This window comes from Heterocephalus glaber, unplaced genomic scaffold, assembly GCF_053883595.1.
Source record: "Heterocephalus glaber isolate CG9 unplaced genomic scaffold, H.glaber_assembly_v1.0 deba00001465, whole genome shotgun sequence".
Taxonomy (NCBI): Eukaryota; Metazoa; Chordata; class Mammalia; order Rodentia; family Bathyergidae; genus Heterocephalus; species Heterocephalus glaber.
Window position 1 is genome coordinate 18,586,178 of NW_028258312.1, and position 17,590 is coordinate 18,603,767.

The 17,590-nt window shown below is 44.4% G+C and overlaps 1 protein-coding gene and 1 pseudogene across 1 annotated transcript; one reads left to right on the top strand and one right to left on the bottom strand.

Annotated features, from left to right (window-relative positions):
- The first annotated feature begins 9,002 nt into the window (after positions 1-9,002).
- On the top strand, positions 9,003-11,234 carry LOC101699416 (E3 ubiquitin-protein ligase Mdm2 pseudogene; annotated as a pseudogene).
- Positions 11,235-13,774: 2,540 nt separating this feature from the next.
- On the bottom strand, positions 13,775-16,012 carry Gpr150 (G protein-coupled receptor 150). The gene has a single exon (XM_004841696.3). It carries the CDS (start codon positions 15,652-15,654, stop codon positions 14,362-14,364), a length of 1,293 nt encoding a protein of 430 aa, XP_004841753.1. The 5' UTR covers positions 15,655-16,012; the 3' UTR covers positions 13,775-14,361.
- Positions 16,013-17,590: the final 1,578 nt, after the last annotated feature.

Genomic DNA, 17,590 nt, shown 5'->3' on the forward strand with positions numbered 1-17,590 from the left:
GAGATGCACAGCTGGTTATTATGTTAAAGTACAAATTTACAGTAGAAAAGTATGGGATAGGTCATTGTAACCCAATGTTATCCCCTGTGGATTTTAAATATGCTAATGTTTCTGAAGTGATATGCACAGTGCCTGTTTCATAGAAATCATTTAATAAATTTTAGCTATTTTTGATTATATTAAAACACAACTTTTGCCACATTAAAAATTTATTTTTATTTTTATTTTTTGGTACTGGGGATTGAACTCAGGACCTTGTGCTTGCAAGGCAGGTGAAGCACCACTGAGCTAAATCCCCGGACCTGCCACATTAAAATTTTAAAGTTTGTCTGAGCAGTGATTCATAAATGGGGCAGCTTCAAACTGGAAATATTACAGGGATCTGCTAAAGGGGCAGAGCTAAAGGGAAAGTTTTCATAGGGTGAATGTGGAAGCAGAGCAAGAAAATTAACTGGTAAACTGTTAATAAACTGCCTTATTTGGACTATCCTGTGTAGAATATCAGGTATATACAACATATCTAATGTCTAGTTGGCCTGTTGTAATTGGCTGAGTTTAATTTATGTCAATGCTGAGTTAGGTTTCAGTTTACTTAAGTAGGAACCTGGAGGATCAGAGCCACATTAGTCTAATAGCCTCCAATTTCATTATTCTAGCAGTTATCATTATGGATCCCATTGTTCAGCTTATGGGTATATTGTAAGGCAGGCAATAATGAAACAATAGCATTATAAATCAATAGCACTTTCACCACTTGGAAAAGGAATGTCTTAGTCATTTTCTTGTCACTGAGACACAATACCCAGCACCTACAATTTAAGAGGGGAGAGGGGTTTTTTTTTTTTTTTGGCTCATGTTTTCAGTTCATAGTCCATTAGCTCCAAGGAAGGACAGCATGGCAGAGGGGTATGGCAGTGGAAAAACTACTCACCTCATGGAGTCCAGGAAGCAGAGAGTAGGGAGGAGACAGGGACAGAGATAAACCCTACCAGGTTATGCCTCCAGTGACCCACCTCTACCACCCAGGCCCCACCTCCTAACTACAAGTTAGCTACAGCACTCCCGTAATCCATTCACCTTCCAGAAGCCCTGCCTATGAGTGCATGAGGTTCTTGGTGGAACATCTAGATATAAACCATAGCAAAGGGTCATAGTTGGGGTATGACTCTATCCCCTGAATTTGACCTTGTCCTGGGCATACTCTCATTTCAATATTGGTATGAAATCTCATCAAATTACATGATAAGCATTTACATGTTCCAATTTGCCATGTCATTGGAGACTACAAGGCAGGTATTCTGAAATCTGAGTTTTCCAGCCCCCATTTTTGTGCACCAAATGCCATTTTATCACTGTATTATTCAGTTTTGCTTTATTATGAAATGAACCACCCCAATATTTAAGCTTCAAAATGGCATAATTTATTATGTCTCACAGTTCTGCGGTTGGGTAGGCAGTTCTACTGACTTCCCCTTAGATTACTTTTGTGGGTGCATTTAACTGGAGGATCAGCTAGTGGTAGTATCCAGATGCAGTAATAGTGTGGCTGGGCTTTTCTTTCCTCATACTGTATTTTATTTTGGACTTCTTTGCAGCATGACAATTTCAGGGTAGCATTTTTGATAAAGGAAGCTGCCACGTATGAATGTTCGTCAACTATTCATCAGTGTTCCAATATCTGCTCATGTCCTCTTGGCCAAACCAAATCATATGACCAAATCCAAGTCCATGTGAGAAAAGATCACACAAGGGTGGATGTCAGGAGAAGTGATTCATTGGTGGCTTCTGCTGTAATAATCTATGTCATTACAGTTTGTCATTGTCACTTCATGATCTGGCCATGTATAAGAACTATTATTATTCCTAAATTTCTACCCAAAAGCTAAGTTTTAAATAGAATGCATGTCTGTGATGAGCAGTAGCTATCTATGTGTAGGCTAAAGTGCATATAATTCTTTGCGTACAATAGCTTTTTACTATGTTCCAAGTTACCTGATTACCAATGGAAAGAGTTTGCACATAATGTCCTCTAACATTAATAATTGTAGGTTGATGTTTTTCAATAAAATGCTTACTATAGAAACTACAGTTTTTTGGGGGTTTTTTGGTACCAGGGATCAAACTCGGGTCCTTGTGCTTGCGAGGCAGGTGGCAGAACCACTGAGCTAAATCCCCAGCCCACAGAAACTACAGTTCTTGAAAGGATATATTTTTTTAGATACAGGAGATACAACTTTGATTTCCTTTAGTTTACCCTACTGTGGCCAATACTGTGTCTAATACAGTCCCTCATTAGAACTTGGCTGATAGACTACATAAAAGTACACTTGGAATCTTAATATTTCTTTAATAGAGAATGTAAGTTATTGTGCAGTAGGCTAAAATTGAAATTTTTTTTTTGTACCAGGGATCGAACTTGGGACCTTGTGTTGTGCTTGCGAGGCAGGCGGTGGAACCACTGAGCTAAATCCCCGGTCCCTAGGATAAAATTGAATTTACTTTTTCTTGCCAAGCTTTTACCTCTGTTAGAGACTGATTGCTGCTACAAATAACAAAAAATTCAACTCAATTGCTTTAAGCAATAAGAAAATGTATTAGTTTAATCACCAGGACATCGAATAGCTTGGTTTCAGTAGTGTTTGGTCTGGCAGCTCATTCATTTCAGATGAATAGATGAAATCTTACTCATTTGTATGCTCTGCCATGTCCGTAGTGATGGCTTCATCTGTGACTGCCTCCCCTCATGGATAGAAGTGACTGCTAGTGGCTGTTAGGGCCACATCCTCCCTCATTTACTTTCAGTGTAAGAGACAAAGAGCCTGCTCACTCCCATGGCTTTCCAGGACGAGTTAAGAGCTTTCTTCCTAGATACCATCTCCATAACCATCAGTAATAGGCATCATTGAACCTCAACTCTTGATCACTTTGATTGAATTGCATAATCATTCCTGAGTAAGACATTGTCACAAGGGGGATGGGATCACTTCAGTGCACTTAGACAATGCCTAGTCTTGAAATGGGAGAAGGAGCAGCATTGAGGTTCTCTCAGAGCACCTGACTGATCCTAAAGGACATAGACATCTCAACAGACTCTGAAAACTATAGAAAGGGGATGTGGATGCTAAGAAGGTAATCAATGATGCGTATTACACCTCCTGTAAGATCCAGCTCCCACTATTAAGTGCCACTATTGGTGCATTAATTTTCCACAATGACCCCCAAAGTCCCTTGCTTCCTCTCATGTGATATTGTTCAATTGGGATTTTACTCTTCGACCCAGGGTTGGACAATAACAATAGCTATCATGCACTGAGGGAATCAAAAGAGATGAGCTGGACTTCCGGGAAGATGGTGGAGTGGTAAGCAGCCACAAGTCAGCCTCTCCAAGATACGGAATCCAGACTCTGGAAGGTAGCAACTTGGGAAAGAGGAGAAGGAGGGAAGTGGATCTCTAGAACCCAGTAGGGATCTGAAGGGAAAATTAGACTTCATAGAGAGATTGGAGAGACAGAAAAAGGAAGGAGAGATCTGCACCTCCTCCTCTGCTCCTTGCTCATGGTATGAGAGAGGAGGATTGAATCTACAGAGACACAGTGAAAGTGGGTGACTCCAGAGGCCTCCAGGGAGAAATGCACCAGTGGAACAGAGCAGTGGATGGTGTGTGCTACAGTAGCTAGTGAGTGACTCCAGTCCAAGCGACAGTGGTGTCCCCTGGAGACAGTGCTTCGTTTGATGCCATTTTTGGGAGAGGCCAACTGAGCACAGGACTCAGAGCAGCTGTGGATTGGCTTCTTCTCAGGGCTCCCAGTGTTAAATACCCACAGTTACTGGATGAGGGACAACCATGGGTGACATCCTGGGTCAGGGAGCCATGGTCAGGCCAGCGGGAGACACCTGGAGAGTTAAAAGCTAAATGGCTCAACTCCAACTCCATGACCAGAGGCCAGGATCAGCCTGAACTTCTGTGGATTTGAAAATACCGGAACCAGCACCCCAACCTAATCCTACTGCAGGCTTCCTGGGATCCTCCAGCATGGATCTGGGCTCTGACTTCTTCTTGGTCTACCAACAAGAGCAGAGCCACACCCTGTACTGGACACTATCATAAAACTGCAGACCCCAGAAGGCAATCACAGGCTTGAAATCACAGGGAAATTTCTTTTTCATCACTTGTGGGCTTTTAAAATTGTTTTTGTTTTTTCATGAGTGAAAACACTTTGGTTTTTTTTTTTTATTTTGCTTTGTTTTTGTTTCTTCTTTCTTTCTTTCCTTCCTGTTTTCACCAGTTTCCCAAAGCTCAGATAATTTCTTTTGTCCTTCAACCTAGCTTTTAATCTCTTTCTCTTCTTTTATTTTCCTATGTTTTTCTCTTATCACTTTTAAATTTTCTTCCCTTAAAGTAAAATCGCTCTACTGAGTGGATATTTACTGTATATAATTTTCTGATTTGTCTTGGATTTTGTTATATAACTATAAATCTTGTTACCTATGGTTAAAGATGATAAATTAATAGTTATCACAGCTTGTCATTTTCCAGTCTGTGCTTGATGCTATTGTTATTACTGATTGTACTAGTTTAGTTGATCTTCCTTGTATGCCAATACCTAGATTGTCTGGGAATCATAAATAGCACTATAGTTCAGTACCAAAGAACTTCATGCTAGACCAAATAGGCCAAATAGGCCTTTCATCCATAAGAAATTGAAGAGGCAGGATCCTGGGACAGACTCAAAAGCTAAAAGCCAGCTATGCCTAGAAGACATCTCTGAAAAGCAGTCATTTCCTAAAGAGATCTTAATACTAGTAATAAAGCTACCTACCACAAGCAATTTACAAGCTTCAGTTCAGAAAACAAATGAACAAACAATAACATCAAAACAGAAAATTAGAAAATATGAAAGCAACATGCAACCCATAACCCCCAACCCAACCCAGGCAAATCGGGGACACTGAGGTGGAAGAAATCAAAAGCCACTGAGCTGAGTTTTATGAAATGGTAGTAGTGGAAGTAACAAAACACATCAACAAGTCTCTTGATATAAACAAAACATAATTAAAAATATGATGGCCATAATGAAACGATTAATGAATCTAGACTAGATACACATTAACAAAAAATAGAGCTTAAGAAAGACATGGAAACCATGAATGCCCAACATAGAAAAGAACTAGATTCTATAAAACAGATTCAAATGAAATCCAGGAGATTAAAATTTCTACTAAAAGTATACACAGCAAAGTCAACCATTGTGAAGATAGAATATCATATCTAGAAGACGAGGTTGTGCTTGATGATCATCAAATGAAAGACCTCTTAAAAATACAAAGGACCCCCCCCCCACACACACAAATCCAGAAGCTGCTAGACAATGCAAAGAAAAGTAATACATGATTAATTGGAATCAATGAAGAATCAGAAGCTAGAACAAAGGGCATAAAAATCCTGTTCACTGAAGTAATAGCAGAAAACTTTCTAAGCATAGAAAAAGAATTTGACATATAGATAAGTGAGGCATATAGAACTCCAAGTACTGATGATCAGAAAAAATCTATACCAAGGCATATAATAGTCAATATTCCAGAAATTTAACACAAGAACAGAATACTAATAGCTGTTAGAGTCATTCCAGCACTTGGGAGGCTGAGGCAGGAGGATTTCCATGAGTTTGAGGCCAGCCTGGGCTACACAGTAAGTTCAAGGCTAGCCTGGGCTATGTAGCAAGACTCTGTCTCAAAAACAAAAAAATAGGGGCCAAGGATTTAGCTCAGTGGTTCTGCTGCCTGCCTCGCAAGTGCAAGGTCCTGAGTTAGATCCCCGGTACAAAACAAACAAACAACAAACAAAATAAAAGCTGTTAGAGACAAGAAACAAATCACCTATAAAAGAAAACCCATCAGAATCACAGCAGACTTCTCAACTGAAACTCTTAAGTCAGAGAAAGACTTGTCAACTAAAACCCTTAAGTTAAGGAGTGAAGTATTTCAAGCCCTGAAAGAAAACAACCTCCAACCCAGACTGATGTACTTTGTAAGGTTATCTTTCAAAATTGATGGAGAAATAAGACACTTCCATGATAAAGAACTCCTGAAGAAATTTCATGACTACCAAACCAGCCCTGCAAAATGTTCTGCAGAATATTCTAGAAAAAGACAAGGAAGACAACAATTCTATGAATCCCAATAGAATGAATCCACAAGGCAAGGCAAGCGATTAAACAGAAGGGAAAGAAAAGGAACCAACAACAGGAAAATAATATGTCAAGGATAAGTCAGTACATATCAGTTATAACCGTCAGTGTAAATGGTCTCAATTTACCAGTCAAAAGAAATAAACCTAGACTCCTCCACCCCAATCAAGTATTTTATGTACATTAATCCTGTGAAAGAGATAGTATAACCTCATTTTATCAATGAGATAAGATATAAAAATATTCAGTAGGTGCAAGGATATAGCTCAGTGTTAGAGCTCTTATCTCCCATGCACTAGGGCCCTGTGTCTTAGTTACTTTTTTTCTGTTGCTGAGACAAAACACCCGACACCCACAAATGAAGGGAGGAAAAGTTCATTTGGCTTATAGTTCATAGAGATTTCAGTCCATAGTTGGCTGGCTCCAAGGTAGCGTGGCACACGGTAGAGGAGCATCGCAGAAGAGAAATAGTTCATTATAGGCAAAGACAGCAAAAGCAACAAGGGATTTTAACAGCATATGCCCCTTTTATTTTATCCAGATTACTTAGGTGGGATAGCACTCACACCCTTAGTCCTAGTGCCCTTGAGCCTAGCATTACACTGTGAATCTATTCCAGTGTTACACCTTCTAGATCCAGTCGCCTCTGAAGAAGCCCCACCTATGACTGCATGAGGCTTTGTGTGTGTGTGTGTGTGTGTGTGTGTGTGTGTGTGTGTGTGTGGGTAGGGATCCAGACACAAGCCATAACACCCTGGGTTCGATTCTTGGCACCAAAATTAAAACAAAACAGCTATCCTACCCATTGTCACACCACTACCTAGTGTAAGGGTGAAAGCCAATTTTGGGGTCTTTGTATTCTGAATAGACTGAATACTGTGTTCTTTCCATTATATTACACTGCCCCCAAACAGAAAAATATTTATGTATTTTAACCAGATTGTTTATCTGTATAATTTTTCCTTGTGATCAAGTCAGAGTATTTTTTAGGATGAAAGGGTAAATTCTTCAAATTTTCCAACTTCATCCATATTTCCTAGGAAGTGACTGAGAACAACTATTTTAAATCTATCTTCTCTTCTGCAAATGAGCCAGATTATTCTATTTTTAGCATATGATTTATGGCCAGTCACTATTTGTGGTTTACTTAGTTATACTCCTAGCTGTTTTCTACATACTTTGTGTTTCAAATTACATCATAGGTTATGATTTCTTATTTTAGCTCTATGTTACTGTGTGGCTGATTATTATTATTTTTTTAAGGTGTAGAATTAAAGTTTTATTAAAGTAAAGATTGCCACATTGCTTCCCTCTGGACTCTGGTAGTGGAGTTCACGTCTTCATCTGTGTAAACAGTGCCCCTTGGGCTCCTGCAATTCCACCTATGTGCATGGCTTGGTTAAAATCCAACAGTAGGGGAGGAGAATGGCATTTCTTTATTTCATGGGATCAATTTGATTGTTTCTAAACTACAACTCTTTATATCTGCTTTCTTCTCTGCCCATTTCCTGTTTGTGTGGTACCTTAAGGCGGCAATTTCAAGGTCAGTCTGCTTATTTACCTTTAGCTGTTGATGTAAACAGTGTGTCCTACTCTACCAGGAGTCTAAATCTAAATAGGAAATAGTCTCCTAAATCTATAGGATGTCTAGGGAATGTAGATTTCTGGGGTCAACACCAGCAGGGTAGTCATTCTAAAAGATGTTTCAACTTTAACCTGCAAATGCCTTAAGGATGGCAACCAAGTCACTGAAATCTACCTTTATGTTTTGCATTTAGCTAAAATTAGAAGTACCTTATATGTAAAAGCCTTTCAGCATGAATTGGGCTTAACTAAACCTCCAAAATCCAGGAACAATCAGTTTAATAGGATTTCATATCAGTTTCTTGAGTTGCTGGTCTGTATTTCCAACCCATCTATAGAATTCTCAAAATTTCTAGCTGGCAATCAGCTGAAAATCCCTATTAGATTGTAAAAATCAGTCTTGAATAATTTCACGATTATTTACAGGTTTTACTCTTGCCTTTCCAGAGATCATTCCCTCTTCCTTTCTTTGCTAGTGAGCCTCAGTTTTTCACTTCCCATGCCACCCTCAGCCTCAGATCCACCATCATGATGGCCCCAGTCCCTTGCAATGGGATGTTTACACACGGACTTACAACACGGTTCTGCTAGTGAGTCGTGGGGGAGAGTGTGGAGGCAGCTTCTAAGAAGTGTTTCTCCACCCTTATGCAGAGGGAAAGGAGGAGAAGATTGTCTTTTTCTGGACACTGCTGTGTTGGAATGTGATTCTTGTAACTGCAGTCGTTTTGTGACCTCAAGGGGAACTGGAAATTGGCCTGTGTCAGGTTCACTGCTTAGGATAGCAGAGTGGAAAGAAGATATGAGTTGCGGCTTAGAATTCTTCAGAGAATACCTAAGATGTGGGATGGGTGGGGGGGCTGAGAGAGGTTTTTCTATGAGAATTAGCTCATATGATTATGGAGGCTGGGAAGCCACCATAGGCTGTGAAATCTGGAGAAGAGGGAGAGTGTGGTGTAATTCAGCCCAAGTGGAAAGGCCTGAGGTCCAGGACTGTGTCTGGGATGCTACTGTTATCAGATGGGGTAGCGACCAGGGGTGTTTTCCAGACTCTTATTTATCCCCATCAATGAATTGGTCAGGACAATTGGTGGATTTGAAAGATCACTGTTTATTTTTGCACAGAAATAAGAAAAAGAAAAGGAGATGAAGCACAAAAGAAGTGCTCAGGAAGAAAAGGGTGCTTTGAAAAAAGAAAGAGGGTGCGCATCGAGGGTCTCTGTTGCTTGTGGCCCTGTGTGACTGGAAGATAGAGCGAGAAGCCTAGTCTGCAGTAGCCTGGACCCCCACCCCCTCCCCTGAGAGGTCTGGCTGCTCCTGCGACCAGGAGCCTCCTTCCTCGCCACCCTGAGCACGTCCCAGTGCCTCAGTGGCCTGGGCCCCTGAAAACAGTTGCCGAGGCACAGGTTGTCGGGCTTCCACGTGCCAGGTGATGGGTACTGGGGTGCCCTGGGGGACCCCTGGCTCCACTCAGGGCACCAAAAATGCTGAGTGGTAAGGAGCAGGCATGGCTCGGAAGCGAGGGCCAGTTCTGTGTCTGAGCTGTGTTCCCTGGCAGCTGGAGATGGACGCCTGCGATCACCGCGTCCAGCAAGTTTTCTGTGTTGATCCATGCCAATGCGCAATACCGACATGTCTGTGTCTACTGATGGTGCTGAGCACCCCACGGATTCCTGCTTCAGAACAAGAGACCCTGCTTAGACCAAAGCCATTGCTTTTGAAGTTGTTAAAGTCTGTTGGTGCACAAAAAGACACTTAACTATGAAAGAGGTCATATTTTCTCTTGGCCAGTATATTATGACTGAACGATTATATGATGAGAAACAACAACATACTGTATATTGTTCAAATGATCTTCTAGGAGATTTGTTTGGAGTACCAAGCTTCTCTGTGAAAGAGCAGAGGAAAATATTTACAATGATCTACAGAAACTTGACAGTAGTCAATCAGCAGGAACCATCAGACGCTGGCACAGCTGTGTGTGAGAGCAGGTGTCACCTTGAAGATGAGAGTGAACAAAAGGACCCTGGGCAAGAGCTACAAGAACAAAACCTTCATCTTCAGATTTGGTTTCTAGGCCATCTACTTCATCTAGAGGGAGAGCAATTAGTGAGACAGAAGAAAATTCAGATGAATTGTCTGGTGAATGACAAAGAAAATGCCACAAGTCAGACAGTATTTCTCTTTCCTTTGATGAAAGCCTAGCTTTGTGTGTAATTACTTGTGAAAGAAGTAATAGCAGTGAATCGACAGAGACTCCATCAAATCTGGATCTGGATGATGGTGTAAGTGAACATTCAGGTGATTGGTTGGATCAGGATTCAGTTTCACATCAATTCAGTGTAGAATTTGAAGTTGAATCTCTTGACTCAGAAGATTATAGTCTTAGTGAAGAAGGACAAGACCTCTCAGATGAAGATGATGAGGTATATTGAGTTACTGTGTATCAGGCAGGGGAAAGTGATACAGATTCATTTGGAAAAGATCCTGAAATTTCCTTAGCTGACTATTGGAAGTGTGCTTCATGCAATGAAATGAATCCTCCCCTTCCATCGGATTGCAACAGATATTGGGCCCTTCGTGATAATTGGCTTTCTGAAGATAAAGGGAAAGGTAAGAGGGAACTCCCTGAGAAAGCGAAATTAGAAAACTGAACACAGGCAGACGAGGGCTTGGATGTGCCTGATGGTAAAAAAAAAAATCTGCAGCAAATGATTCCAGAGAGTCATGTATTGATGAAGATAATGATAGAGTCACACAAGCCTCCCAGTCCCAAGAAATTGAGGACTAGTCTAAGGCATCAACTTCCGGTTGCATTATTAATAGCAGCCAGGAAGATGTTAAAGAGTTGGAGCAGGAAGAAACACAAGAGAAAGAAGAAAATGTGGAATCTAGTTTTCCCCTTAATGCCATTGAACCTTGTGTGATTTGCCAAGGTCGACCTAAAAATGGTTGCATTATTCATGGCAAAACAGGACATCTTATGTCATGTTTCACACGTGCAAAGAAGCTAAAGAAAAGAAATAACACCTGCCCAGTATGCAGACAACCAATTCAAATGATTGTGCTAACTTATTTCAATTAGCTGACATATCCACAAAAGTCTATTTTAAATTTCTAACTATATAAGCCTAAAAATTTAAACAACATAGATTTTATGAACATATATCAAAGCAAGAAATATAAGTAGGACATTTAAATGTAACTTATTTAGTACCTTTTGTGTAAACAGGAAGAAAAGTATGTGGAAAGAGTTAATATTTAAAATGTAAATACTCCGAACCACCAATCCTGAGTTTCTGTCCCCTGTCAGAAGTTCTTAGATTTGGTGCTATGTTATGTAGGTAAAAATGTACCACTTATAATTAATAACCTTCAGTGAAAATAACCAGAATTAGTAATGATGACAATTGAGATTATAAATGATAACATAGGTAATGTTATTCAACATTCAGCTCTGCACAGTGGGTCTCATTTTGTATGCTTATGGATTACTAATGTAGTCTTGATTGTCTAAATTTTTAGGTTTAGCATACGTATATTATTGATTTACAAATAAATGGTTTATTGAATGTTAAATAAAAAAATAAAAAGAGAGAGTGAGAAGGGGCATCCTGCAAGCAGAAGGGACCGCTGCAAGAACAAGAGGGCAAGGGCAGCAATGTCAATTGTTGCTGCCCTTTTATGTCTTCTTTGACAGTTGATCTGGGCGGTCCCACTGCATCTGTCAGCTGCCAGGTTCAGCATGTTCTCCTACCAGAAAATGGCAGGGCTGGGCCTGACCCTGTGTCAGGCTCGGGTGCTGCTGTTCCGTGGCTGTGTTTATGTCTCCTCAACTGGTAGGTTGTGCCCTAGCTTCCTACTATACTACTAGAGTAAGTGCTAGGGTCTGAAGGCCCAAACACAGGAACTCCCCTGTTTGAGGGCGAGGGGAGATGGATGGTCCCTGCTCAAGAAGAAGTAGTGAATTGGCCCTTCTCTGCCTTTTTCTTCTACTTGAGTAGGACCTCAAATGGATGATGTCTGCCAACAATGGTGAAGAGGGGTCTTTTTAACTTAGTCTGCCAACTCAAAAGTTAACCTCTTCTGGAAGCACACAACCACACCCAGAAATTACATTTTACCAGCTGATGGAGCATCCCGTAACAGTCAAATTGACACATAAAATTAATCATCTCAGTCTTTGATTATGAAGCTGAGCTATTCAGTTATCCCTAGAACATGCCCACCACTGGACTTTGGATTATATGAGATGATAATTTTAAGCCACCTGAATTAGCTTTCCGTTAAGGTGCTCTCAGTTAGATAACAGCAAACCTGACTCAAATGAACTTTATTGTCCAGTTGAGCATGTTCTGAGCGGTGCAAATAAGTCTTTTTTTTTTTTTTTTTGGTACCGGGGATTGAACTTGGGACCTTGTGTTTGCAAGGTAGACGCTGGAAAATGTCATATTTTGAGGGTTCTCTGAGCTTCTGCCTTCATCTCTGCCTCTAGGAAGTCCTGACCTTCCGATTAGTTTTCTCCTTGATACTCTCATTGTAATGACTTTTCCAAAATTCAAATTGCATCCTATTACAACTGTCATTAAATTCTCCAAAGGCTACTCTTTGTTTTCATAGCCCGGCACACAGATCTTTCTTCACTGGGGCCAGCCAGCATCATCTTTGCCTCATCGCCTATCAAGTCAGGCCCCTTGGGAACCCTAATGCTAACCATTTCAGCTATGGTCATTGCTGGGCCATGCTATATTCTGTCTCCTTTACGTGTAGTATACGGAGGCTATCCCCATCATCTAGAATACACTCCTCTACACAATGCATAACCTCAATTCAGCCTCAAGAGTCAGGTGGTTTTGGTGGGTCTTTCCTAGTCCCCAGCCCTCAGCCTTGCAAAAGTGTCCTTGTGCTCCCAGCACCACTGTGGAATCCCATTAAAGCATGTAACACTGCAGTGTAATTGTCTCCCATGTCTGACATTAGTCTCTGAGGGAAAATTTACTCAGCATCTCCAATGCCTGGCATATTAACCAGCACAAAACAGGTAGTAAATATTTATTAATCAATGGAAATAATTCTGTAACCTACACTTGGGTTCACACAAACTCTCTTTGGCTGACTTGTACTGCTATTTTTGCAGACCACACATAACATCTTCAGCAGGGTGGGAGGGGCAAAGAGAGGAAGGAAAATATTTCACCTCGTATCACTCACTGTCAAGTTTCTGGAGGGAGGTAAGCCACACTAAGTGAAGATTTCCTTTTACGTTTTATCTGTTCTGTCTGTGCCTGACCCACATGATGACCTGTGCAACAAATATGTATTGAGTGCCTATGACAGTAGGTGCCAAGTGTGGCTACAGCATTTGGGATATCATCAGTGAACAAAACAGAGTCTTCAGCATTGGCTTGACAAATAAGGTTAATCAACCATTTCCCCTTCCTGCATTTTAGTCTTGCATTTGTTGGTGAACAAGAAACGGTACCACGGAAAGCTGCAGTCTGAGGTAAAAGGCACTGGAAAGCATGTGCCTATACCATTTCTAAGTGCTGCCAATTCTGTCTCCAACCAAGGACAGTTAAGAGAAGGTCATGGATGAATTCTATGCCCCGACTTTGTTCTCAATAATCCACATCAGTTGGCATTGAATTTATTTTCTAAACAGGAGTTTTATATACATACACTCCTTTGCAAGGTTTCAGCTTTGGTCCTCACTGAAAATCTCATCTGGGACAGTGAGGTCCACCCAATATACTACCTTAATGCTTCCTTCTCTGCTTTGCAGAGGACTTTGCACGGAGAGCTCCAGCTGGACATAACATTACAGCTTCAGAAGCTGGTCTGGGCAGCATGGATTTCCTACAAAGACCAGGGGGCTGGAAAGGAATTAAGGGAAGCTTGTATGTTCCCTTCCTACAATCCCAGCTTCTATTGAAGTAGAAGGTCGACTGGAAATAAAAGCCACACTGATTTTCTTGACAAAACACATCACGGTATTAAGAAAAAAAAAAGTCCTAATTGCTCTGTAGGAAATGTTTTTATTTTACAAATATTCTGACTCTGAAGTGGCAGCATGATTAGGTTACTGACACGATTACTGATACAACTCCCTGTCTCCCCAGGGAGAGCAACACGGGGTCCCCTTCCTGGAAGGAGTGGCAAACTCGCTGCTCCCCAAGGTACACTTGGTTTAAGCATGAGTCTAAATAAATAAATAAATAAATAACCAAAAAATAAACAGATGACAACACAGCAAATAATGAAAGTTTGGCAATTTATGGTCTTATCCAGAACACCATGGGAGCGTGAAAGAGAACTGCAAAAATAATAACTGTCACTTCGACTGTTTTTTTACAATTTCCCAATGGATCAATCTCTCCAAATGAGCAGATGTGAGAGAAACTGGAGGGAGGAAAATAAATGGCAGGTGTAGCACATGTAAACATGGGAAGGCAATGTGAGAGCAGCGTGGAGGAAGGGCACAGCTTCGAAGTCCCCGGGAACCTTTCTGCCGGTTCAGATCCCGGCTGACCCCGCCCGCCTCATGGTGCCGGGAGGCTGCCCCGCGGACGAGCCGTCCCGGCCCCAGGAGCCCCTAGAAGGCGCTTTCGCAGGAGCAGGGCAGCGGTCTGGGGCGCGGCGGGGGTGGGCGCGCGCAGCCCTCATCCCTCCGAGCGTGGTGATAATGCGCGTGGGGCCAGCGGTGGCGGTGCAGAGCCTGGTGGCCCCCGGGGTCCTCGCTGTCCTCCTCGACCCCCTCCCGCGCACAGCACGCGGAGCCCAGGCGCTTGCGGAGCCGCCGGCGGAGCGGGCAGTCGCCCTCCTGGAAGAAGAGGTAGACGAGGGGATTGAGGGCGCTGTTGGCCACCGACACGACGCGCAGCGCCGCCGCCAGGCCGTCCCCCTCCCAGTCTCCCGCGGGCCCGGGCGACCACGCGGCCGCGAGCCGGGTGGCGAAGTAGGGCAGCTCGCAGCCCACGAAGAGCAGCGACAGCACGAGGCTCATCTTCACGCTCTGCACCTTGGCTCGGGCCAGCGCACCGCGCGTGGTGGCGCGGACTGGGCTCGCCAAGCTGGGAGCCCCAGTCGCCTGGAGCTGGGACCGGCGCTGCCACCAAAAGCAGAGCAGGTGGCCCCCAGCGACGCCCATGACAGCCACGGGGGCCGCGAAGCCCGCGACTGCCTCGTAGAGCGCGTAGACCTGCAAGTGCCAGCGCGGCAGGGGCGCGAAGATGCCGCGGCAGCGCCGCTCCCCGGGCCAGGCGCGCGCGGCGTGGGGCGCGGCGGGCGGTGGCGACAGTGGTGCGGGGTCCCCGCGCACCACGAAGGTGGGGGGCAGAGCCAGCAGCAGCGACAGCAGCCACCCCAGGGCGGCGAGGGCGCGCGCGGGCAGCGGCGGGCCCTGTGGGCGGCGCACGGCGCGCTGGCGCTCGAGGGCTATGAGCGCCACGAGGTGCGTGGAGGCGCCGCGGCCGGACGCCTGCAGCAGTTGCACGAAGCGGCACGCCAGGTCTCCCGCCGCCGGACGCGGGTCGCCTAGCAGCGCCCAGGCCAGCTGCGACAGCGCGGTGCCCCCGCACGCGTACAGGTCGGCCACGGCCAGCTGCACGAGCAGGAAGTCCATCTTGCGACGCTTGGGACCGGCCCAGGGGCCGCCGCCGCCGCACAGGCGACACAGCACCGTGGAGTTCCCAGCCACCGCTGCCACCAGGATAAGCCCCAGGAAGACCAGGCGGACCCTGCGGCTGGGGGGCCCGGGGGCTGGCGGCGGCGGCCCCGGGACGGAGGCTCCCTGTCCCGAAGTGAGGTTGAGCCCCCAGTTCGGCAAGCTGGGCGCAGACAGGTTGGGCGCGGGCGGCAGGGCTGCCGGGCCGAAGGGATCCTCCATCCTCGGCCGCGAGGGAGGGGAGCCCCGGCGAGGGCGGGCTGGCGCGGAGTCACCGCAGAGGCGAGGTCTGGAGTTGCCAAAGTTGGAGAAACGCACGCACGCACGCACTGCGAGCGAGACGGGCTCGGGTGGTTTGCACCTCAGTGTTTTCCTAGGGCGTCTTCGTCATTTGTCACTCAAACGTGGGTTGTACGCTCGAGAAACGCACATGATTCCTATTCCCCACCTTCTCCGCCTCTGGTCCCCCAATCCCAGCAGGCCCCCCATCTCTGCCGCAGCCCCCACGCTGCGCTCGCGGGCTCTCCAGCCTCGTGGGTGCGGCTCGCTGCTTACACGGCCTGCCGAAAGGTCGCTGTGCTTGGCTGTTGTACAGACGAATGTCAGCCGGGACCAACGAGGGGCGGGAGCTCCTGAGATCGTGGCCCCCGCCCCGCCGTGGTTTCGTGATAGCCGGCAAGAAAAAAACGATGTGGCAGACACTGATTTTGGTTAAAACCAGTCTAAAACCAAACGGAGATTCGAAATGCCGAGGGTCTGCGTTAGGACACAAGAAACCTAACTGTTCTGAGCGGAAAAAAGCCTTCTCTTTGCTTTGACAAGGATGCCGGCCTCTACCCAGCAGTGAGAGTATTTTAATTGGACAGAAATAAAGGCCACGGTGTTGCCTGGCAATCAGGAGTGGCAGTGGTTTGTGAATAGTTCCAAGTACTCCTCATTACTCGAAGCAGCGGGTGGCAGCTGCTCTCCCCTCCCAGAGATGTAAAATTAATTTCATTAGTCTGAAGAGGGCATTGATAGGGTTTATGCAAATGGTGGTGCACGCTTGCTTCCCCTCTGTTTTCATCCAGTGAGGGTTGTGTCATCATGGCTCTCTGGATTCTGTTTTCCAGCAGATGGGAGGTTGCTAGGAGGGACTACGCCTCCAATAAGCTCACAGAAAAGGTGACTAAGAAAATAATAAGGCGGCCAATTTTTTAAAAAAGAAATGCAAGTCACAGGAAATGGTTTAGATTAAATGCTGCCTCTTTTATTTTAGCCCTGCTTCACAAACACATTTTAGCTTTCCTGTTGGAAGCATCAGTTGGTCTTTTGTGCACCCTCCACATTAATTGAGGTGAGGGAATTTCTTGTGCTCCCCGGTGTGGGGGCAGGGTCACTGTCATGCTACGGAAACACTTGGGACTTGAGGGTGCATGGGTTGGGGTATTCGGTGAGGTTCCAGGACAGCCCTGACCGCTGTTGTAGGAATGTCATTTGCTAAGCTTTTGTCCTTTAGCCAGAGACCCTTGTCATTTTTGTCTTATCTCCAGGGCCTCCCTCTGGGCTTGATACATGATAGACATAGTGAATGTGTGTTGAGTCAATGAATTAATGAATCTAATGCATTTCAGATAACTTAAAGCAAAATCCCTGGCTTGAGTACAGATACGTTACATAACATAAAGGAAAAAAAATGGCCTTACATAATGCCAGTATCAGAGGAGCCCAAAGAAGCTCATGGAAATATATGGATGGGAATGTCTTGGATGATACATTTAAGAAAGAGGTAGCGTGATAACCCTGGAAAATCTGAAACCTTGGTTTGATTTTCACACTTTTCTCAGTGGGGTTTGTCCATGACCCTTTTCTGTGTAATGCATCATCCCAGCTTATGACCCACTCTGAGCAATAACCATCATTCAGTGATTCTCCTACCCACAGTCAGTTCAGTAATTGTCAAGATAATCCTATAATGTCTCAGGGTTGTTGAAATGCTCTTGTATCTTACAAAATAAGACTCTACTGGTGAAATTGCATTTCACAGAACTTTAATTTTAGTAAGACTTGTTAAAACAGTGGGTTTAAAACTACTTCTTGTCCAAGTAATACATGTATAGAATTCTGTAAGCCAAATAGAGCTAGAAAGCTGATAACATAAAAGGTTCTCTGTCCCCGT